The sequence below is a fragment of the Episyrphus balteatus genome, chromosome 2 (assembly GCF_945859705.1).
Source record: "Episyrphus balteatus chromosome 2, idEpiBalt1.1, whole genome shotgun sequence".
NCBI lineage: Eukaryota > Metazoa > Arthropoda > Insecta > Diptera > Syrphidae > Episyrphus > Episyrphus balteatus.
Genome location: NC_079135.1, coordinates 100,687,734 through 100,711,704, shown reverse-complemented (window position 1 = coordinate 100,711,704; position 23,971 = coordinate 100,687,734). Strand labels below are relative to the sequence as shown.

Below are 23,971 nucleotides of genomic sequence, written 5' to 3'. Positions count from 1 at the left end.
TAAGTTTTATCCCACTTCTGACACCAATGTAATGTTTTATTCCGGGTTCACAATAAAACTTATTTCGTTTATTTTAACTTCCACTTATCTTTCCGTTCAAATAAGAACACACTTTATTTCAAATCAATTTACTTTTATTATTCGCTCAAACAAACACACTTTTCAATCACTTTATTTACTACTAACAATTTCCAACACTTTATTTCACTTTGTACTGTACTCTTTCACATTCAAGATTAAACTGTATCCGGTCGGTGTCCACGCTGCCCTTTTATACCTGAAATTCGGAATTCGAGAATGTCTTCGAAGGTTCTCGTCTTTGCTTCTCGAAGCTTCCTTTCCAAGAGGGGGCGCTTCATACTTCCAGTCCAGTGGGATATTTTGGGATATTCAGCAGTCGAGGGAATTTCTTTGGATGCGTTCAGAGGGTAGTTTCTTAATTACTAAAGGTCCGTTCACATTTCTACCTTTACTGTAGCAGGTAGTGTGTTCAGACTTTTATCTTAAAAGTAGTTCGGTAATTCATCGTTACAATACAAACAACGACACGAGACACGACGCAACCAAACACTTCAACAAAAAATAACATAATGACGCTTTGGCTCTTGTTGGCCTTGTCTTTCTTTTCCTTTTCTCATTTTTCACCACGATTCTCGTTCGACTTTTGTGTTCATACACAAAAAGTTGCAAGTGTGTGAGTGCAACCCCGATTTTCGCGGTCTGAGCTCGGAGTTTCTTTGTTGAACTTAGTTTTCTTGCTTGAAGGGAAGTACCCTCACCGCTACCCGTACCGCTACCGCATACCCTCCAGTGTGGCCAAGCCTTAAAACTTTTCACAATTTATAAAATTTATAACTACTTTCAATTGAAACATTTAGGTATATTATTGACTCACCACTTTGAATTTTTTGCCACTATTTATTTTTGTTTTGATTTAGGCCGTGTGTGAATTGCGTTAAATAGTTAAATTCGTGTAAAATTTTTGACACTATTGAGGTGAATAAAAAATTTTCAGCTGTTAAAAATTTATTGGGCTCCGGGACCTGGTTAAATTTGAGTTAAAGTTTTTTTGCAGATGGTTTTGTTTTGTTTTTTTTTTTTATTAAAAAGGAGTATCATGGCAGAAAAAATTTTAAACAATAAATTCTTTTTTTGAAATTATTTTGTTCACCTCAATAGTGTCAAAAATTTAACACGGATTTAACTATTTAACGCAATTCACACACGGCCTTAAATACCAAAGAAAACTGAAGGAACTTTATAGTTGAAATAAATAAATCCTTACACCACTTCATATTCATGATTTGCATTATTCTAAAATTTATAAATTAACATTAAATAATTTTAAAAAATATCCCCGGATTGAATAACGCACTTTCATTTTTACTTGCGATATAGGTACTATAGGGCAAGTTTAGGATTCGTAAAAAAAATCGAACTCGAGATAACAATTTTACATGACATTACGATGATGGAGAATGCCAAAAAAGTGGATCCGGCAATTCTGTCTGTCTGTCTGTCTGTCTGTGTGTCTGTCTCTATCTGGAGCTGCAGCCTAAACGAGTGAAGTGATTTTCTTCAAACTTGGTAGTTAGCAGTTTTTGGTGATTCCCTAGAGGGGAAATTGAAATTTTTTTTTTATGACCAAAACTAACGGTACCTGCCATATAACGGAAATAGAAAAGTTAATTTTTTTCAAAAACGGCTCTAACGATTTTGATTAAAATTTTTGTGTGTAGTACTACACATAAGGGCCAACTTTTTAAATAAAAAAAATATTTTTTGTACCGTTATTAACGGTACCTGTCATAGAACGGTTTTTTTCGTTTCTGAATATCTCGTACAACATTAACCCGATTTAAATGAAAATTTTTATACAAAAGTGTGTAAGTGAAGATAATATTAAAATTTTAGAAAATTTTCAAAAAACGCATTTTTGGTTTTTTAAAAAATATTTCAAAATTTTTTTTTGAAAAATCAATTTTTTGAAAACGGATCAATGAAAAATTTTGAAATTTAGTTTTTATGTGTAAATTAATTATTTCTTCAAAATGGCATACCAACTTTTTTTTTGAAAAATGTTAAAACATTTTTATATAAAAAAAATTATTTTTTTAAAAAACGGCTCCTACAATTTTCGAAATTTTTTTTCTAAAAATACCCTTTTATACAAGAAATAAAATGGCATATTTTTTATTTTTTTTTAAGATAATTTAAAACGGAGTTTAATTAATTATAAAAACAGATTTAATTTTTTTATACTACTTATGAAATTTCTTCAAAATATCAAATTTTAAATTTCTTGAATGAAAAGCTTTAACATTATAGTTACTTTAAGCATAAGAGCAAGTACGTGCGACCCCAGTCGTGCAATTTATTTTTTTCTGCAGCACTGATATGAAGTGATCGTCACCACCATAAACAAAAAATACCAAGACTGGAAACTTTCGTTCGTCTTTCCCCCCAAAACCCTTTTGTGTACAGTGTTGTCTGTGAATATATGTGAAAGCCACCACGTTGGTAAATGACGTTAACACGCACACATTTATAGGTTCACGACATTCACCACACCTCGCAGATTGTAGGCAAACGTCAGTTGACCCCCGAGTTTCCAGTCTTGGTATTTTTTGTTTGTGGTCACCACGGTTGAGAAGTATAAAAAGAGAAGGTATGATCATTAGAAAAAACTCCCCTTCAAGCAAGAAAACTGAGTTCAACAAAGAAACTCCGACCTCAGACCGCGAAAATCGGGCTTGCACTCACACACTTGCAACTTTTTGTGTATGAACACAAAAGTCGAACGAGAATCGTGGTGAAAAAGTGCGAAAAGGAAAATTGACGAAGGAAAGACAAAGGGAACAGAAAAACAAAGGGTCAACTTCATTTTATTTTTTTTCTTGCAGTGTTTGTGGCGTGTCGTATCTCGCCTTGTTTAATATTAAATTAAATAAATATTAAATAATATGGGATCATTTTAAGGCAAAAAAAGAATTTATCGATAAAATATGGGTGAGTGTGCTCGCGCAGTGATTTTTTAAATAATAAACTAATCATTATGTGTTTTTCTTAGGAAATCTTCTTCGGCAGCCTGACGCCACCAGCACCCACATACATTCAACATCCACAATTTGTCGAATTACATCGAGTTCTCCTGCCGCTGACCTTCACCAGAAAATAGTTATAAAAATTGTGTTTGTGAAAATAAAATAAAGAAAATAAAAAAAAATAAAACAGTTTCAGTGAAAAAAAAAAAAATAAATCTTGTTCTTTTTTTTGGTCGGAAATGCGAAACGTCATCCCTTTTTTAAGGCTTGGCCACACCGGAGGGTATGCGGTAGAGGTACGGGTAGCGGTAACGATATTTGTATGAAAAAAATTCCACATCTGAACGTTGATATGTCAGTGTGGAATTTTTTTCATATAAGTACCGTTACCTCTACCCGTACCGCTACCGCATACCCTCCGGTGTGGCCAAGCCTTTATTCCTCTTTCTGGTAGGTTTTCGCTGCTCCGACTCAGGTCCGCCTTCGGCTCCGTTTTCTCGAAATGGAGATTTTCACCACACTAATACATATGCAATCGACTTCGCGGTGATTATAATTTCCATACTAATTTGAGCCGCCTTCGGACCAGTTTCTGATCCGAAGTCGGACTCAGCTCCTCCTCAGGCGGAGCGGATTCGGACCGAGGTCGGACCTGTTTGCTTGAAGGGTCAGTATCGAGAACTGTCAAAACTTATGGCTACTTATGGTTTTGACAGCCCAGCCCATTGAAATTGTTGTTGTAAACAAATTTGTCTTCGAAATTGTTGTTGCTTTCGACTTTGCCAAATGCCAAACGTCAAAACCTTATTACCCCATTTTGTAAGATGGCGGCTCTTATGATCAAACCTTGTCTTTTTATACCATGTGGGAGGATATACTGTCGCAACCACAAAAAAAACTTGTGCCAGGCACAACTATACAAAAAAAACTCGGATGATTCTCCTATAACCCAACTAACATTTCAGCTTCGGTTAAGGTACTACAAAAGCTACATTTCAGCTTCTTTTAAACTTTAGTAAAGTTGTTAGGCATGGAAAAAGGAGAACGTTATACAAATTTGACCCTCTATAAGGATCTTAAACGAAGCTTTACAGAAGCTCTACCGAAGCTTTGAGATTTGACAGATAGCTTCGGAAGAGCCTGTATATCTCTTTAATACATGTCTTATCGAAATTAAAAAAGACTACAAAAACAAAAAAGAATTCTTTTTTAACTGGTTTTAAATCATGAATTTTAGCTTTTGATCTGATATTATATTTAACATTCCATTAGTTTTTAGTATATCTATTAATAATAATTTTAAAAGTATATAATTTTTTTACCACACCCAGGAATCGAACTTCGTATCTGCTTGGTGGTAGTCCATCACTCTACCCACTCGGCCATCCTAGTACCCAAGTAACAATTTTACTTGCATAAGGTCCATTTTCTTCGATTCGGCAAGCTATAGTTTGTATAAGTTTAGTTTAAGGCTTACTTACGCAAATCATCCATTTTGGAAAAAAAGGAGGTCTCCTTAAGGCTATCTGGAAGTGTTTAGAAGAAGCCTTGTAAATAGAAGTTAAAGAAGACCAGTTTGAACCGATCTAAAGAAGCCTTCTATTTTCAAGTGACAGAAGACTTTCATAAGACCTGTTCCAAGAGGTTCTTGTAAGTATGCAATGTTTTCAACTCTCAAGTATGCAATGTTTTTCACCAATAAGTATGCAAAGCTTTTATCCTGCAGATATGCAATGTTTGTAACACTTTAGAAAAATACATTGCATTTTTATGTGAGGTTTCAATTAGCTCCCTTTTTGCCACTCATCTTTAATATTCGAGTATGGTCTACTGGTAAGGTGCTGGCTTGGTATGCAGAGGTACGTGGGATCGATTCCTGGCGGGGCCATTTGTGAAATTAAAAAAAAAAATGTGTTCTTTTTCAATTAAAATAAAATTCTTCTCATTTCAGAACGACAGGAAAAGCATATTGACATGGCCAAAAAAGAAGAAAAAACAAAATAGAAAATAATTAAAAAAAAAAATTCATTAAAATCTTATTTTTTATTCATAAATTCAACATCTTATAACAACCACCATAAGGCCTTATTATAACATCCAATGCAAATGATAGTTTCCTTAGCGAAGCTATAGCTTCCCTAAAATGTTTCATTGTTTTGTAAAAAGGGTTGCATAAGGTCGTTTTACGCTATTCGTCACAAGCTATTAGCTTGTGGATTGCCTGTGGAGGAAGGTCTTGGGGAAATTCGGTAATGTGCGCCAAAATTATTTGCATGAGACTTGTCCTTCTTCTTAAACAAGTCAAAAAATAGCTTGCATTGACCCTTATGAAAGCTAAATTGTTACTTGGGTATATTCATTAATAAAATCAAAAACTTAATCAGTTCAAATAGCAAAAAAATGTCCGAGCTAAATTATTCAATGTCAAAACCAAAAAGTGTCCGAGCTAGATTATTTAATATCAAAACCAAAAATCAAATACAAAACTTGGTAATTTCTGTAAAGCTTTTATAAATATATTAAACAGGCTTATAAGAAAAACAAGCTTTCTTCGTTTAAGTTTATTTAAGAGTATTTAAACAACTTATTAGAAGTTGTTAAACAAGTCCGAACTTCTATAAGCAGTCAAATTCTGAAGCAAGCTCAATACAAGCTGTATACAAAGTAGATCCTGCGAGATTTCAATTTACAGAAGCTGTTGTGCTAGTTGGGAACTGGACGACATCATCCGATCCACATCTTCAATAATTAAAAAAAAACAACAACAATCCTACAAATAATGCTAAAAATTTACAAGTATTATGTTTTTGTATTTTCCTGCTTTAAACTCATAATTTATGTAATTTCCCTTTCTTCCTCCAAATTCGTAGTTAATTAATTAGATGTAATGTAACCTTTCACCCACAGGTGGTTAGCAAGAGTTAAGGGGTGACTACAATAGGTGTGTTTTTAATTACCACCGGTCCTAACTGGACAAAAAAAACGCAATCGGGGCTAATGAATTTACATGTTAAATGCAACAACACTTTATCCCCTTTGGCTTAGTTGCTTTAGCCCGGAGAATTCTCTGGGCTTAACTTTTTCAAAAGATTTAATGCCCGATTCACAATATTGCGAGACGACGAGACGAGAGCGAGACGAGATTTTCCTTGACGATTTTAAAAAATTCCAAATAATGAAAATATATGAAACAATACACAATATTCCGATTCTCGTTGCGTTGAAATTCCGAAAATTTGGAAAAAGGACGCACGAGACGACGATTTTTCGAAAATGAAATTTTAATATAAAAATATTCTTGACAGTTTATATGAATAAAAGTTTTCTCAATTTAAAACATTCGAGTTAGCTCAGGTGAGAAGGTGATTGCCTCCCAACTTCTCCGCCCGGAGTTCGATTCTTAGTAAATACTGTTTATTTTTTTTTTTTATTTTTGTTTACTTTATAGAATAAAAAATCGCAGTATTGTGAATTTCCATACGATTTTAAAACGATTTTTATTTAAATCGAAAACATTCAGAAAAAACGTCTCGCTCTCGTCTCGTCGTCTCGCAATATTGTGAATGGGGCATAAATCTGTGCTACCAAATTAACTTGTTCGTAAATTGTTTAGAATTTGTTTAAAAACATCAAAACTGATGTTTGGAATGACAATTATTATTTTAAATATTTATTTAATAGTTAGTTAATCTTTTTTTTTTTCAAAAACACACAAGAAACCCCAAAAGCGAAAAATATTACAACTTTATATTTTTTTGTGTCAGCTGATTTCGGAACATTTAGTATGCAGTGCTACCAATTTTTCTCGCTAAGCCCCAAGGCGTTTTTTTGAACCAATTAAGCCCGGTAGTAATAAAAAACACACCTAATGGTCCTCTTTTTCTTGATAAACATTAATCCAAAACACGATCGAAACACGAACTAGCACTTCAAGCAAGAAAACCGAGTTCAGAAAAGACACAGAAAAGCCGCCGTGCGACCCATTTCGTAGTCGAGGTCGGAACCGATTCGGACCGAGGCCCGACTCGTTTGCTTGAAGGGCGAGTCCAATTGTTAAACTCGATCCACCATGTAAACGTAGTACCTCTTGATCTTTTATTTTCTTATCGCTGTCAATCTGTCATTCTCCTCATTCATTTTTATTTCTCCAATCAATGGTAAACAATATACTATTTTGATATGAATTCGATTATAAAAAATAAAGTCTTTAGTAAATCAACGTATAAAAGAAAACTTAAAAAATCGCTAACAAAAATACGTGCAAAAGGTGTTCCTGATGTAAACTTTACTAAATCGAATCTTGTAGAACATCGTCATCAAGAGTTGTCTTCAAAACATGTAATTTCTGATAGTGATTGTGATAGTTTGGAAGAACAAAGTGCAGAACTCGGTTTTGATTTAGTAAAACAAACTTCGGAAAACATTTCGAAAAACTTAAAAAACTGGGCTGTCAAATACAATCTAACCCATGTTTGCTTGCGTGATTTACTTGATATCTTGCACTGTTCTCATCCTTGTTTGCCCCTAGAACCTCGAACATTTTTACATACTTCCATCGCGGAAAAACAACATTTTTTTGATGTTCCTCCTGGCAGATACTGGCATTTCGGTTTAGTTCGTGCTTTGACCAAGGTTTTTGAAAGTATTGATAAATTACCAACAGAAATATTTTTAGATTTTAATATCGATGGAATACCTGTAAGCAAAAGTTTCAATGAAGGGCAATTTTGGCCAATTTTATGCTCACCAGAAGGTTTTTCTTTGGCGCCATTTGTAATCGGTGTTTATTACGGAATGGCAAAACCTTCGAAAGTTGATGAATTTTTGAAATTGTTTCTTCAAGAGGCTAAAACGATTAATAATTTGAATATTGGTTCAAAAACAATTAAGTTTAAAATAAGAAATTTCATTTGTGATGCCCCTGTTCGGTCTTATTTAAAAGGTATAAAAGGACATGATGGTTATTTTGCTTGTGAAAGGTGTAATGTAGAAGGTGATTATAGCTACAATACTCACCAAATGTGCTTCCCAAACTTATCAAAATCAGTTAGGACGAATGTTTCTTTCCGGAATAAGATCCACGAAGATCATCATATACAATCTCCATCTCCATTAGAAAGCCTTCCAATCGATATGATCAATAATTTTCCTTTGGACTACATGCATTTAATATGCTTGGGTATTATGAAAAAATTATTGCTTTTATGGATCAAGAACGGATCCTTAAAAACAAACCTGTCTTCGAAAAACATTGAAAAAATCTCTGATTTGTTAGTGTCAATGCTAACATTTATGCCATGTGAATTCAACCGAACTGTACGCAGACTTGATGTTATAAGCATTTGGAAGGCCACGGAATTTCGAACATTTTTATTATACTTGGGTCCGATTGTTTTGAAAAATGAAATTCACCAAGATTTATATGAGAATTTCATGCAATTACATTGTGCTGTTTCAATTTGTCTGAGCGAAAAATCGAGCAACTTTATAAATATAGCACAAATCCTGTTCAAATCGTTCATACAAGGTTTTGCTAAAATCTATGGCAGTGAAAATATAAGTTACAATATTCATAACTTATATCATATTGCAGATGATGTGAAATTCCATGGTCCTTTGGACAACATAAGTGCATTTAAATACGAAAATTGCTTGCAATATCTAAAACATATAATAAGATCGGAAAATAGGACACTTGAACAAATTGCAAATAAAATTTCAGAGGATTTTGAAAACACAACAAACCATCTAAAAACGACCACGTTTCCAAGGCTCTATAATCTAGATAAACATAAAATATGTGAAATTAAAGGTTGTAAAGCAGGTATTTATAGAGCTGTCGAATTTGAAGAGTTTGTTCTAAAATCTTCCGATGAAGCAGATTGCTATTTTTTAACAAAGTCTGAAGAAATTGTTCGAATGGAATTTGCAACATTTCAAAATGACATTGCTGTTATTTATGGTTCGAGCTTGGCGCAAAAACAAAATTTTTACGACAAACCATTTTATTCGAAATTTTTAAATGTCTACAAGTCAAATGGGGAAACAAAAAATGTCTTCCAATTTTGGAAAACGGATGATATTGTCTCAAAATATTTTAAAGTTCCTTTAAATACTACTGAATCTGTTTTCTTTCCTCTTATTCATTCTTTAAAAAAAGAAAATGTTACGAGTGATGGAAACAGTTGAGAATGGCGGAAAATTCGTGACTGCTGTTCGGAAGAATTGGGTCGATGGATCAACCCTGTTATGGCCAAATACGAAAAAAAAATATGTTAACTGGCCTCAAACAATGTTTCCAACCATCAGAGGACTGGTAGAAATTACAATGCAGACTCGTTTTTGATGATACCGGTGAGTACTTTTACATTATAATACTTTGATCCAACTTTTTTCTTCATATTCTAATTAAATTGTATTTAACTTTATTTTCAGTGACGACTCAACAGCAGCAGATTCATTTTTTTGTTACTATTATTATTAAGTTTATATTTTTATGTTTTAGTTGTAAGATTTACATTTTAGTTTTAAGATTTATCTTTTAGTTTTAAGCGGTATTCTTTAGTTTCAAGTTTATTAAAGTATGTTATATTTTACTTTTTAAATAAAAAAAAAGGAAAATAAGTAATTTTTTAACCTGTTTTCTTATTTGAAAAGGAATTTCTAATTTTCAGGTTATAAAATAACCATAATACTGGTTTTTTTTTGTAACCTAGCTCGAACCGGCAAAAACCTCCAAACAGGTATTAAAAATACAGACGAAAAAGGTTTTCCTACTACCTATAAACAACTGGTAGTGAAAATACGTCACCATAACATTTATGAGGCGTTAAATACGAACCGGTTAAAAACTGGTTTTTTGTTACCACGACAAAACCCAAGTTGGAAAGTTACTGACCAAATCGGGTTATAAAGCGGTTTCTGAAGCGTCTCTAGACCGTATTTTTTACCAATTTCCAACTTTTGAGGTAAATAACCTCTTGTTTGTTGTTTGGGCAGTTAGTAATTCCAGTTAATTTTGGAATATAATATTATTTCTTTGAGTTGTTGCAAAATTCATTAATTTTCAATATTTTTTTTTAAATAAAAGTGAAATCTAATCGCTTTTTAGAAATAGAAATATTCAAATCTTTCTTCAAAAGTGATTCGCCGCTTTATCAGCCTAGTATTCGTATTCTAGTATTCGATTCGAGTGAATCTTTCGAACCGCTGTTCCTTTTTTTCTCATAAATCCCAATAACAAATTTTCAATTTTTTTTTCTATAGGTACGTATATCTTGTGTAAAAAGCATAAAAAATAAAATTTAAATTTGAACTCACAAATAAATTGATGTTATAGAACAAAACAAACCTTCCAAAGAATTTAAAACACAATCAATTTGTTTAAGAAAACAACTCTTTTAATATTTTGTTCGTTACTTTTTGTAATTTTAACTTAACTCATAAAAACTCAACATAAAAACATGAGTACTCAGTCGGTATAGTATATTTGTATTCTCTCTTTTAATTGCTATTAAATTGAAACATATCCAACGAAAGATCCAATATAGGCGTTCCTTGTGATGTCTCCTTCATTGAAACCGCTTCAACTGCATTATCACTGCCATGATCATAATGTATCACTTGTGGCTGCGTTGGATGCAACAAATCATGATCCAACTTTTTCATTCCTTCCTTCATCAAATCATCCACAGTACGCAGTAAACTCTCTTCCGATGCAATTGCCCCCGAAAGATGCATTTTAGCTTCGGCAGATGTATCGTCCAGCGACATACTCAAATTATAATCCAATCGAGGAACCACAACCGGCGGTGGTGCTAAATTCTCAAAGTTAACAATTGGATCGGGTGGAGCATCAATCGAATTCACATCGAGTGAGTAATGACCTTCTGGGATTCCCAAGACTTTTGAAGTTTTTGATGAGACAAACTGAAGTCCCGAGGTGTTTCGAATCATTTGAGAACTTCGAGCTTGAAGTTGTTCAACTAAGTCTGATATTTCGTTCAGGAAGACATCAGCACGTTGGTCCTGAGATGTTCTTTGAACTTTACCAACAAGGAACTTGAACAGCGACATCTCTTCGAACATCTTCTGACGCTCCAAATTCGGTCGATGGTCAGGGAAGGCATTAAAATGGTGCTGCATTCGCTTGCCCAAGAATATTTTATTGCACGTTGGACAGTAAGAGTCAGCTGAGAGTTTTCGGGTTTTTGTACGAAGTGGTGGTGACTCTGGCGGCGGTGTTGGACTAGGTTTTGATTGGTATTCAGAGTCTTTGAGGTCTCGGAGGAAATTCCGCATGAATGAGGCTGCGTTTTCAGGCTCCGCATTGTCAGGTTCTGGTTCAGAAGGCGGAAGTGGTTCAAAAACAGATTTAACTATTCTTCCCGAACGGGTTCTTTGAACTTTGGGAGGAGAAGTGGCAACTAGAGGGGGTTGTGGTGGTGGTTCTGATGCTGGTGATGGACCAGGAGGTGGTGGTTTATCTGGTTCTTTGTTTTTACGAGGTCTTCCACGCTTGGATTTTGTCGGAGGCAGATATTCGCGATGGGATTCATTCTTAATTAGAGATGCCAGCATCTCTGACGACAGCCCGAGAGTCTTGGGCGTCAAGAATCTGTAGATTGTCTTCCGATTGAGTTCACCTTCGTGGCGGATAATCTCGTTTCTTTCCCTAAAAAGTGAGGAAAGCTTAAAAGACTGACCCCAAAGGGAATCAAAGGTTTAATAATTGAATAATTATATATAGAAGTGACACCGATAGTTTTTAGCGCTCTAAAATTTATTTATTTTTTTTTTTTTGTATTAAAAATTCCTGAAAAGAATGGAGCTTGTCCACGATATTTTATTTTCTGAAATCTCACTAATAAAGTCATAAGGAAACAAATATCAAACAAAAATAAATCGTATTTACACCTTAAATAAAAGAAAATAAGGAAATTTTACTCATAAATGGGTTATTCTATAAATATATAAATAAATAAATGTAATAAATAAATGTATAATAAATAAATAAATGTAAATGTAATAGAATTACTAGAATTAGAATTAGAAAACATTTTTATTCATTCATTTTCCATTTACAATTTAAACTTATAGTGCAATCGCAAAATAGTGTTAAAAGGAATAAATAATAGCTATCATTCTTTAACTTAAAGTTAGTGTTGAATGATACATTTTTGAATTGAATTTTACAATAATAGGAAACTGTTGTGGGGTGACAATCAGTAATATGATTAAAGATGGTTGAGAAAATTTCAATTTTTTCCCATTGGAAAAATTGGAATTTTCTCAACCATCTTTAATTAAGTAATCACTTGGTCAAATAACTCATCACATGAAATCAGTAATACGATAATAAACAATAATTCAATAAGTTAAGCAATTCAATAAATATTTTAGTGTTAGTTTAAATTATGTAGAAAAATAAACAATTCATCAAAATAATTCGTAAAAAAGAAGAAAAATGATGCATATATGTACTTATTTTAAAATTATGATACAATTTTCAAAAATAGTTTTCAATAGAAATTACACTTCGCGTCACTTGAATAGAAACAACAATTTTTCTTTAGAAAATACCGATTGGCGCTTCGGTGAGGTAACTTAGTAGATTTTTTGTTTTGCATTTTCAAAGAGGAACTTTTAACGAACTGAAAACGAAAAACCCAAAACAGAAACCGTATGGCTACTAGTTGCGTTTTTTTGCATTACTTCACAAAAACCAGTGTTTTTTTTGCGTCACTTGAATAGAAACAAGCTCTTAAATTAGATAAAAATGATGAAAAATCATGGACAACACTAATTTTAGTAAAGCAGTCTTAAACTTTGACATTATTTGCACATTATAACCAATTATGGGCTACGAGCTACCATTAGGCATCACAGAAAATGCATAAATAGCAGCTAACATTGAAAATGCACTTGCACTATGCAAAATCGCGAAAGATATTGGAAAATTTGCCAAATTTGTATAAGAATATTTTTGAGATATCGTAAACTAGTGATTGAATAAAAAAATAAGACAAGTGAGACCCAAATCAAGAGCAGAGAAAAAAATAATTTAAAAACTAGCAGCAATTTCATTCACTTTGCAGCTAAAATCGGTCAAAAACGTGGTGTTAGTGCGATGGTAATGTGTTGGTTTGTTCCATCATGAAAGTTATAAAAGGTGCACAGCATTTAAAAAGCCTCAAAATGCAAAATAACAACATTTTAAGTTCTACTAAGATTACAAAAAAGTTAACTATTTTATAGTTGCATTCAAACTGAAAAGAAGTAAGGTAAGGAGTGGTTTTTTAAAGGAAAACATACCAACTCAGATGGACCACGTTAATATTAGTCCTATTTCATTGGTTTATGAAAATAAAACTTTTATCGCATCGCCACCAAAGGGCACTAAAATGTGTTATAGTAATACGCTTTGTTTTTATGATGTGCAATAGCAAAATTGAAGCTTCACGCTTCGAAAAAAGATGCAAACTTTTACAAAGAAATAATGGAAGAAGCTCTTGGGAAGTTTAGGAACGTGGAAAAACAACCCTCTTAGAGATTGCACAAGGATAGTTCCAGAAAAAACAACGCAATAGAAACAAAACAGATGCATTCCGGATGAAAACGAAAGTTTATTTCACTTATTCAAACCTTAAATTGTAGAAAATGTCATTTTCTTAATTTGTAAGAAGTTACCAAACACTTTTATCACTTTCTCCAATTAGGTCCACGATTGTGTACAGTACAAGTGCATTTTCAATGTTTAATTCTATTTATGCATTTTCTGTGATGCCTAATGGTAGCTCGTAGCCCATAATTGGTTATAATGTGCAAATAATGTCAAAGTTTAAGACTGCTTTACTAAAATTAGTGTTGTCCATGACTTTTCATCATTTTTATCTAATTTAAGAGCTTGTTTCTATTCAAGTGACGCAAAAAAAAACACTGTTTTTTGTGAAGTAATGCAAAAAAAACGCAACTAGTAGCCATACGGTTTCTGTTTTGGGTTTTTTGTTTTTACAACATTGTTTGTTAAAAGTTCCTCTTTGAAAATGCAAAACAAAAAATCTACTAAGTTACCTCACCGAAGCGCCAATCGGTATTTTCTAAAGAAAAATTGTTGTTTCTATTCAAGTGACGCGAAGTGTAAGTCTTTTAATTTTTTCAAGAAAGAGTTTAAGTTTTGAAATTTTCTAATAACCAGAGGTAATTTATTTAACGATTTTGGTGCAGAGACAGTATAAAAGTTAGAGAAATGGGTTTTGTGGGCAGTAGATTCATTTACATAGCATTATTTTTATTACAGTTTTGGTTAAAGTAACCAAAAAGTCCTTTTCAGGGATTTTTCGGCTATCAAATACACAATCCTAAAGTGACTGTAGCTCCTCCAGAGTTGAATTTAATGTAGGGTGTTAAAATTTGTCTGGTGACAAGAAAATCAAAAACCAAAAAAAGGGGCCCGAGAAAAATAAGGGATCCCAACATAAAATTACAAAGAAAAAAAAACAAAGAAAATAAAAGATATTTGACTGATATCCTGGAACAGCATGCGCTTCAAATCACTTCTAGATTTTGTCCACATCTTAGTCTGATGTACGATAATGCAAGCTAGAGTGATTTGAGAATATCTTCAAGATTTAAATATGCCAGCTTTGGATGTACCACACAGAATTCCGGATTTAAATTCAATAGAAGACGTCTAGGAAATATCGCAGAAATGCATTCGCCAACGAAATCCACCTCCAGGCAGTGAAAGAAGAATTACAACAAGCTGAAAATCCAAAAACTATCTTAACTTAATCTTAAGTTCAGGTTTTGATACATTTCCTTAGCTTAATAGACTGATTTTCACTAGTGAACTTTTTCAGGTTTGCAGTATTTTATTCATTTTTGGAATTATATGCTATGCAAATAATATAAAATATCCGGAATCAATGTTAAACTCAAATTGCATCCATATTAAAGGCTTTGAAAGTCAACAAAATAATAAAAAACATGAAAAAGTGAAGTTTTTGTTTATAAAATGCTTTTTAAGCGACCGAAACATAACAATCTAGGTTGGAATAGTGTTAAACATATAGCTATATACAGGAATAGCTTTTCTCTAAACTAAAAACTGCTTAAAAAAACTTAATTATTCGAAATTATCAGTATTTTAATAGTCCCGACCTAAGATTTTATTTTCGAAATATCTCGAAAATTTGAGCCAAACTTTCAAAACGGTTGCCACCACTGAATTCAGCATACTCGAATTAACTAGAATCGATGTGTCTCGCTTCTGTTGCAAAATCGAACTATCACAGTGTAATTGGAAAGAACTATCACCTGCTTCCATTTAAAAAAAAAATGTTTTTCTTAAAAAACAAAAAATTATTTTAATATCAGTTTTCAGAGGTTGAGTTGTTAAATTTGGTTTATCTGTTTTTGAGTTAGTAATACAGTTGCAGTTTAGCATTTTTGCGACTTGGTAAACAATAAGCAAACACAAAAAAAAAAAAAATAGACGAAAGAATATTAAAGCCATTTAAAATAAGATGCAGGGATATACACTCCGCTTCAACTAAATAAGCACACAAATTTTCAAAGGTATTTTGTCCATTTTTTCCTAAGATTGAGCTTTATTGTTTCATTTGATGATGCTTACCGATAGCTTGTGATGTTGTGAAAACAAATCAGAAAGAATAATTCACAAAGTACCGCTATTTTTTTTCCTGTTATCTTACAAAGCGTTCCATATGGAAAAATGCAGTTTTTTTTTTGCGTCAACTGAATAGACACACGGTCTTTAAAGGTCAATATCTTCGTTGTTTATGGGAGTTTTGAGGTCATTGGCATACCAAATGAAAGGTTGAAATGTTCTTAGTGAGATTTGGTTCTTTAATTAAAATTTAAAAACAAATTAGTAGATTAAAAGCTTTGAATAGTGTCGAAAGAGCTAAAATTGATTTGTCAAATAAATAAAGACTGACCGGGCTTGCTGTAGCTACTAAAATTGATAGGAGTTATAGTGGTGCCTACTCGTACCTCAGAAAAAAAAGTTCGTACAGGAAAAACATGAATTGAGGCAAAACAAAATGGCAAAAATAGCAGTAAATCGATGGAAATTTTGAGATCTGCCTCAAATTCTAGTGACTCTGCGCGAAAATCAAACAAAAAGCTGGTGTTACTGCAAGTGTTTCAACAGTCCGCAGAGTAATAAACAGCACGGATCATTTTAACCCATTAAAAGTCCAAAAATAACCACCTTTGAGCAAGCAACAAAAAGGTTTTCGTTTTTAATTTTCTAGAATCCATATGAGCTGGGAAAATGAGTGGCGCAAAATGGTTTTTCTGATGAGAAAAAGTTCAATTTTGATGGTTTCATAATTAAAGCCATCGGGGCCATCAAAATTGAACTTTTTCTCATCAGAAAAACCACTTTGCGCCACTCATTTTCCCAGCTCATATGGATTCTAGAAAATTAAAAACGAAAACCTTTTTGTTGCTTGCTCAAAGGTGGTTATTTTTGGACTTTTAATGGGTTAAAATGATCCGTGCTGTTTATTACTCTGCGGACTGTTGAAACACTTGCAGTAACACCAGCTTTTTGTTTGATTTTCGCGCAGAGTCACTAGAATTTGAGGCAGATCTCAAAATTTCCATCGATTTACTGCTATTTTTGCCATTTTGTTTTGCCTCAATTCATGTTTTTCCTGTACGAACTTTTTTTTCTGAGGTACGAGTAGGCACCACTATAACTCCTATCAATTTTAGTAGCTACAGCAAGCCCGGTCAGTCTTTATTTATTTGACAAATCAATTTTAGCTCTTTCGACACTATTCAAAGCTTTTAATCTACTAATTTGTTTTTAAATTTTAATTAAAGAACCAAATCTCACTAAGAACATTTCAACCTTTCATTTGGTATGCCAATGACCTCAAAACTCCCATAAACAACGAAGATATTGACCTTTAAAGACCGTGTGTCTATTCAGTTGACGCAAAAAAAAAACTGCATTTTTCCATATGGAACGCTTTGTAAGATAACAGGAAAAAAAATAGCGGTACTTTGTGAATTATTCTTTCTGATTTGTTTTCACAACATCACAAGCTATCGGTAAGCATCATCAAATGAAACAATAAAGCTCAATCTTAGGAAAAAATGGACAAAATACCTTTGAAAATTTGTGTGCTTATTTAGTTGAAGCGGAGTGTAACTACAGAAGAAAAAAGCGTGCGTTAATTTTGAGCAGGAGTGTATATGAAAAAACAGCCTTATTCAAAAACGAGCAGAATTGTCCAAGTTCAAACACTAATTTGACACTCTCTATACAGTTGAAACTCGATTAACCGGGATGGTCAGGACCGAGCCCAGTACGGATAATCGAAAATTCCGAATAATAGAACTTTCTTTTTTCAAACAAAAATTTGTATATACAGGGTGTCCCAAAAGTAATGGATCAAACGAAATATGGTGAAAGGCCAACTTTAGGGCTCTCAGAATTTGGTAACTTGTTCATCCCAAATCCTTACGGTTTTCGATTTAATGCAGTTTTTGAGAAATTTAAAAAATCTCGACTTTGCAACAGTATTTTGCAACCTCCGCTCATAATTGATTTTTGTTTTTTACAATTCTTTCACTAAAACAACATTGCCTAATAATAAGAAATAATTAATTAATCAAAATATTTTTTATTTCATACGCCATTTTGCTGCAAATTAATTAACAGTTCCATGTTTTATAAAAACTCAATTTCTTACTTTTATTTCAGAGCAACACCCTGAAAAAAATTTGTATGGTGTGAAACTGGTTTATTATTTTGAAAACTTGCCGTGTTATTGCAGTTTTCAAAAATGTATAAAAGTTTCCAAAGTTGAAGTTAGAACTAAAGATATTAAAATTTAAAAGCAACAAAACAGGGATTTTCAGAGATAAATAACAAAGAAAAATAAACAAATTTTCTCGACTGTTGTTTGTTTATTTCCTCTTTGAATAAAAGCCTCGATTTTTGTTTCTTATTTTGCTCTGAAAACCTCTGTGTTTTAGCATTCAAATTGTTATATCTTTCGTTCTAATTTCAACTTTGGAAATTTGTATGCATTTTTAAAAACTGCAATAACACGGCAAGTTTTTAAAATAATAAACCAGTTTTACACCATACAATTTTTTTTCAGGGTGTTGCTCTGAAATAAAAGTAAGAAATTGAGTTTTTATAAAACATGGAACTGTTAATTAATTTCCAGCAAAATGGCGTATGAAATAAAAAATATTTTGATTAATTAATTATTTCTTATTATTAGGCAATGTTTTAGTGAAAGAATTGTAAAAAACAAAAATCAATTATGAGCGGAGGAAGCAAAATACTGTTGCAAAGTCGGGATATTTTGAAATTTCACAAAAACTGCATTAATTCGAAAACCGTAAGGATTTGGGATGAAAAAGTTACCAAATTCTGAGAGCCCTAAAGTTGGCCTATCACCATATTTTGTTTGATCCATTACTTTTGGGACACCCTGTATATTTAAATTTTTATTAATAAAATTAGTAAAACAAAACGAAAACAAACAAACATTAGATACTGATTTGAAGTGCAGGAATTTGTTAGGTGCTGTTCTCATATCACGGATAGAAGAATTTATTACGGATAACAGAGTTTAAATAAATACATTAGGTGCGTCCCACCAAGGGAGATCTCTGAGAGCTCAGAGATTTTTTAAGTAAGACAAATAAAATGCACGACTGGGGTCGCACGTACTTGCTCTTGCAGTTCAAAGCACTTTTATGTTAGTCTTCTTGTAGATTATAAGAGCTGCCTCTATATAAATTTTTAATAAATTTGGTTTATGAAGGAGAAGAGCAGAATTTTGTTAAATACAAATATTTTTTTATTTGGCTTTTTTGAGAAAAACTAAAAATGCAGTTTTATTGCAATTCCGAGGTAAGTTTTGAATATTACGTATGCAAAAATTAATCAAAATCGTTAGAGCCGTTTTCAAAAAAATTGCAATAACTAATTAAAGATTTAACATAAGTGATTTAAAAAAACGGAAATACCATATTTCCATTATCCGCATTTTTAGAGAAAAACTAAAAACGCAGTTTTGTTAGAACTTTGAACAGCACTAGGTACGTGTGTTAAATTTAATCAAAATCGTTAGAGCTGTTTTTAAGAAAATGACATAAGCCGAAAATTTTGTATACGTTTTAAGCGAGATATTAAAAAACAAAAAAAAAAACAACCTTGGAAATTACGAAAAAAAAACATCTACACCAAATTTCAAGAAAATCTGTCCAAACTTTTAGGCTGTAGCTACTTGTACAGATGGACGCACGGACCCACCGACGCACAGACCGACGGACGTCATGACGAAACCCACTTTTTTGGACTTCTCTATCATCGTAATCTTAGTTTTGATTAAAACCTCGAAATTTTTTTTTGACACGAAACCAATACTTGCCCTATTGAGCAAGTAAAAATCTCAGCTGAGCGCTCACTTTTTTTTTCTGAGATTTCTGAGACGAAAATTTTTTGGATTGGATTTTTGTTATTGGTGTGCATTTATAAAAGTGCTAATAACATGAAAAATTTAATGAAAATTTGAAGAAAATGTTATTATTTTGAGCTTGCTTCACGAAATAACTTATTTTGAAATAATTTTTTATCACAATTTAATATTTGAAGAAAAGTTGCAGTTGTGTGAAGTGGCAGTTGAAGTGTTGGATTTAAAAAAAAAAAATTGGATTCATGTGAGAAACTTTGTCCCACAAAATTATTTTCCTCTCTTCCAAAATGACACTGAGACCCTCAGAGATTGTCTTTATTGTCGAGAACAAATTTCAAATATTTTTTTCATCTAGGATAATAGAGCGTCCCGGTTAATCGAATCCTGGATAATCGAGTTTCAACGAGTTACTTTTACCACCAAGTTAATTGACTAGAGTTATAGCTATTTCACGTAGATCAACCCGATCATCAGACTGCTTTTAGTGGTGCTTCTGCTTAGTCGCTTTATGTTCAATTATTTTTGAACCTAACAATCGAGTTGTTTACTTTAAGTTTTAACAACTTTTTGAAAAAAAGGCCAAACATTTGACCAAATTTGTCAGTCTCGGAATCAGAGGCGGATTTACAAATTTTCAAGGTATAGGCTTTTCAGTTTTTGCCGCCCTTGCCCCTTCATTTTTTTTTTATTTATATATTGCTTAGAAAGTGTAAGAAAACCTTCAGATTTACGGTTTAATAAATTTGCTTTTTTTGTAGGTGTGTGCAAGAATAACTAAAAAGTTGTATTTATTCGAAAGTTTATTTAGTTCTCAATAAAAAAAAACAAAAAGAAGTTGTGGATGAGTGGAAGTTAACTTTATACTTCTTCTTTGCTCTGATGTAAGAAAAAAGGGCAGTTTTTTTTGTTCACATGATTAGACGCACACCTTAAATTAGTTAGTTTGGCGAGATCTATTGAGCGGATTTGATTAAATTTGGAAGATTAAGCATAAAGAAGTTATTGTTTAGTGATTTTCATTCAAAATCTGTAAAAAAAAGTTTTGTGAGCGAAAGAAAAAGGGGAAAATGACGCGCTGGACTCCAAAGGTTTTTCCATAAGCACCACTGACAAAAAAATTGGATGAAGTGACCATTTCGAGAGGAATTATTTTAAAAATACTGCCTCCAACGATAAAAACTTCAAAAGAGCAGCAATAGAAGCTTTAACACCTCAGGAAAAAAGAAATAATCCAGTTCAATAAGGGTTTAACCTCGGAATTAATGCTAATAGAATGTTTTTTTTTGCTCAAAATCTTTATTTTGCCATTCTATAACATACCTTAAAAGTCTAGAAAAATCTCATGTCCGCAAGTCTGGATTTTCAGGGTCAAATCGCGAAATGGAGATTTTCAAAATTAGCAATAATAGACAATGGTATTGTATACACATATGATATATGCCTTCGAGGTATTTTTTAATGCCGATTCCACAAAATCTTAAATCAAGGCAATCTGACGTCTCTGAAAAAAGTTACACCTCTTTTTCATCTGTCAACCCATATTACTATAACAATTGCAAACTTACTACCGAAAAACCTTTAAATGGTTGGGCAGAGTAAAATTGGCTTTGAAATTTCAAAATCAGGCTTCAAGAAACAAAAAAAAAATACTTTTAATAGGGGTATTCACGATTCGATGCAAATGGTCTTGTATCGTTGTAAAAGTGCAAAAGTGTAACATTTTCTTAAAATAAAACAACCAAATATACAGACTAAAATTTTTTTACACTTTTACACTTTTGCTATACCCCAACCCTATTGCAAAAATAAAATACAATGGTGCAAAATTTGTCTATTGTAGTTGTAGTAGTAGAAAACAAAATTTTGTATTTTTACACCTTTTTGTTACACCGGATCGTGAATACCCCTAATTTATTATATAAATAGTAAAAATAGCGCCATCTGTTTGGGAGCCAGAGCTAATTTTTTTCCCAAAATAATGAAAAAACAGAGATTTTTGATACTTTGAGCGAGTATCGGCACCATTTAAGATCCAATGGAGCTTAAATTTTGGCTATCTAAAAATCTGCAAAGGCTGAACATTTAATGGGGTTCGTCAAAAAAAAATTTCTATGGAAGTTGCGGTCACTCTAATGTAGGTAGGTACACATATGATAGCTTCATTAGCCCTTCTCATTCTCACGTGAAAACTCCTAAGAAACGTGATTATTAAAAAAACACGAAATTTAAAATATGGTTTGTTGAGTGAAATTGTTCTATTTTTTTTAACGTATATTTTTTCAGATTTTCATAAAAAAAAAAAAAAAAGTGAAATCACGGTTTAAAATCACACAAACAAAAATCACACAATTATATATAAACTAGCCAGTTCGTAGCCTCCAACCAGTAGTTGGGCTGGTATGTATGGGTTGTTAGTGGGAAAAGGGGAATACATTCACCCCTATTACGTAAGTCATCTGTACTAAAACGGTACAAAAAACGGCTTGCTCTGGACGCCAAAATTGAGGCTTAAGTAAAGCAATTATCGTGTCATAGGAAAGAGGGGCGAAGGGCACAGCCAAGATAAATTTCTAATTTAGACAAATTGTAGCTCCCACAGCAAGTAATTTTAGTATACAAACGACTTACGTATTAGGGGGGATTTTCTCATACAAAGTATGGGCAAAAGGCACATATGCCGATTACTAGTTGAGGGGTGACGAACTTGCTGTTTTAGTCTATAGAATATGGAATGTGCAATGACTAATGAGAGAAAAAGGTCATTGGAAATTTTTTTTATAGAATTCTATCTGCAAGACATCAAAAAGTCGTCATGGAAAAATCTGTTTGACTTCTATGAGGTGAACAGATCGGTCCCCAAATTTGCCGCCCCTAAATTCTTCCGCCCTAGGCCCCAGCCTACTCAGCCTTCTGGTAAATCTGCCTCTGCTCGGAATACGGTCGCAAAGAAGGTAGATGGGACCCTGCTTAAGGTTTAGTAACCAAAAAGTGCTTTTCAGGAATTTTTCGGTTATAATCAACATCACAATCCTAAAGCGACTGTAGCTCGTCATCTCAAACATAGCGGATGTTTTTCCCGGTGTCACTTCTATATAAAATTATTCAATGATTTAACTTACCTATCGATAACAATGTTATCCCTATTCGATAGCTTCAAGATATCATAAGCCAACATTGTCAAGCTATCTGGCTTCGGAGGAGCCGGAGATTCCTTGACAGTTGTTGGCGGTGGAGGTTCAGGTTCCACACTTTCTTCCTCCAAATTAATATAAGCATCTTTAAATACATTTGCCGCCAGAATCTTCCCAGATTTCTCGGTGGAACAAATGAAAACATTTTTCGATGTCACCTTGTCTGTCGTTGGTTCCGGGTCAATTCTCGTCGAATGGGGAATTCTTTTGTAAATTCCCGGAACCATAAAAGGAGATGTAATTGGTTTGAGTCCGTCCGACTCAACCATAAACAATTGTTGATCTTCGTGGGCTTCTTCATTGAGAAGGAAATCAGAGTTGACGAGGGAGGGAATTCCACAGGATTTGTCATCGTGGAGAAGAGACGTGGAAATGGTTTCTTGTGGTTTAAGGAAATTAGAATCATTTGGAGTGAATGGCACATTTGGAGAAAAATCCTAACAAACAGAGGGGAATCATTATGAGATGACTCTTTCACTCGAGATGGGAGATAATAAATTACCTTATCACTTGTAGCAAAGAGACCTTCTATCTCATCGAATATTGTTGCAGGTGGTTTAATGGAAAAGCCTTCGCTAGATAAAAAACTTACATCCAGCGATATAGACATAATACTTCTGGGTTTGTTTTATATATTAAATACTTGTTGTGGATGATATTTTAAGAAAAAATAAAAGAAATTTTATTGTGATGAGGAGGAAGTAAACAAAAATTAATTTGAGTGAAGTAGAAATGTCATAAAATAAAATAAAAAAAACATCTGTTTTGTGTTGTTAAAGTGTCATTTGTAATTTGGATATGATTACGATAGATGGCGCTAAAAATGGTTGGAAGAATTTGTTTTTACTTCAGAAAATGGAATAGGTGCTTATGGAACGGATATCCGTTGAATTAGTCGTTAATTTTTCAAAAAGATAGTTTTATAAGTATTCCTATTTTAGTGCAATTACGCGAGGCTCTATTTAAAACTTGTATTGTTTTTATTTTAAGTTTTGTCTCGTTTGCAGCATTTGTATCAGAGCATACATATATTTACTTTTTGAAAAATATCAAAATAACACTATGTGTATTGACGACTGGACAATGTAGATACCCTGGCGGAAAGAAGTTGAAACTACTTATACACATCAAGTATCCGAAATTGTGAAAAGAAATATAGAAATCGATTAGTGCTGTAATGAAATTATTTATAAAAACTAAAAACAACAATTTAAATAAAAGTAAAAACTTGTTTTCATAAAAAGAAAAGGTCAAATTATAT

General features: G+C 32.8%; 2 protein-coding genes across 2 annotated transcripts; one reads left to right on the top strand and one right to left on the bottom strand.

Annotated features, from left to right (window-relative positions):
* Nucleotides 1-6,742: 6,742 nt before the first annotated feature.
* On the top strand, nt 6,743-9,616 carry LOC129911712 (uncharacterized). The gene is made up of 2 exons (XM_055989586.1): nt 6,743-9,398; nt 9,480-9,616. The coding sequence occupies exon 1, from the start codon at nt 7,224-7,226 to the stop codon at nt 9,231-9,233; it is 2,010 nt and encodes a 669-aa protein (XP_055845561.1). The 5' UTR covers nt 6,743-7,223; the 3' UTR covers nt 9,234-9,398; nt 9,480-9,616.
* An 806-nt stretch (nt 9,617-10,422) lies between these two features.
* On the bottom strand, nt 10,423-23,425 carry LOC129911354 (uncharacterized). Its single transcript, XM_055989121.1, has 3 exons — nt 23,213-23,425; nt 22,639-23,147; nt 10,423-11,718 (listed from the first exon to the last, which is right to left on the bottom strand). The coding sequence occupies exons 1-3, from the start codon at nt 23,318-23,320 to the stop codon at nt 10,548-10,550; spliced, it is 1,788 nt and encodes a 595-aa protein (XP_055845096.1). The 5' UTR covers nt 23,321-23,425; the 3' UTR covers nt 10,423-10,547.
* Between the last annotated feature and the right edge of the window lie 546 nt (nt 23,426-23,971).